General features: G+C 40.0%; 1 protein-coding gene across 1 annotated transcript; it reads left to right on the forward strand.

Annotated features, from left to right (window-relative positions):
• The first annotated feature begins 237 nt into the window (after nucleotides 1–237).
• On the forward strand, nucleotides 238–633 carry LOC110739424. Its single transcript, XM_021919884.1, has one exon. It carries the CDS (start codon nucleotides 238–240, stop codon nucleotides 631–633), a length of 396 nt encoding a protein of 131 aa, XP_021775576.1.
• Nucleotides 634–1204: the final 571 nt, after the last annotated feature.

The raw sequence follows: 1204 nt of genomic DNA on the forward strand, positions 1-1204 counted from the left end.
AAGAACGGGTTTTTGTAACATCATAGCACTTCCTTTTCAGGACAAGAGGCCAAAAGTAGATGTCTACAGCATTCCAACCGTCAAATTAAATTAATACTCAAGAAGACGGTTGCAAAGAATAGGAAGGATTGGTCAGAAAAGCATGATAACGCTCTATAGAAATATAGAACGACATGCAAAACTGCAATAGGCACAACTCCATATCGTGTAGTGTATGGAAAATCTTGTAATCTACTGATGGAGCTTGAACATCGAACTCAATGGGCAATCAAGAAGATTAAATTTACTTGGCTAGCGAAAGAGAGCAATGATGGGCTGATTTACATGAGCTTGAAGAGAGAAGATTGGAGGCCTATTATTGTGCTAGCAACTACAAGAATCACACCAAGGATTGCAACGACCGCAATATTGAAAAAAGCATTTCTTAAAGGCGATAAGGTACTCCTCTACAACTCTAGGATAAAATTGTTTCCCATGAACCTTTTATCAAGGTGGAGTGGTCCTTTTGTTGTCAAGGAAGTGTTTCCTCATGGAGCCATGGAAGTTTGGGATTTGGACGGAAAGAGATCCTTTAAGGTGAATGGGCATCGCCTTAAGCTTTACTACGAGGGTGCTCATGTTGGTGTAGTATAATCAATTTAATGTAATCTTACCTCTTGAGTGTGGAGTTCGTCAAGCTATTGACAATAAAGAAGCACTTTCGGGAGGCAACCCGAGTAAAAATGAAAAAAAAAAGAAAAAAAAGAGACAAGAGAAAGAAAATGAGAAATAAAACAATGAGTGAGTGAGAAAAGAAAGAAGAGTGTTGGTAATATCCGATTTTGGTTAACATTTATTTGAATTATGTCCTTATGGTTTTGATGTAGGATAAATAAGCAAAAAGGAAGTAAAGAAGGAAATTAACCTAGCCATAAACAGTGAGGAGCGGGCGCTCCTCAACGTTGCACGCTCGCTCCTCACAAGAGCTCTAATTAAAGCCACAATAAAAGGTTGGGTGAAGATTGGGAGCGGGCGCTCCAAGGAGCTGCATGCCCGCCCCTCACATATCAAGGTAGGAAAGGGCGCTCCAATATTTGCACGCCCACTCCTCATAGGGTGAATTTTTGAAGAAAAAAAAGAAGATTCTCTCATGATAAGGAGAGGACGCTCTAATATCTGCACACGCACTCCTCTTAGGGTAAGATTTTTTTATAAAAGGCAGAAG

The sequence above is a fragment of the Chenopodium quinoa genome, unplaced genomic scaffold (assembly GCF_001683475.1).
Source record: "Chenopodium quinoa cultivar QQ74 unplaced genomic scaffold, ASM168347v1, whole genome shotgun sequence".
Lineage (NCBI taxonomy): Eukaryota > Viridiplantae > Streptophyta > Magnoliopsida > Caryophyllales > Amaranthaceae > Chenopodium > Chenopodium quinoa.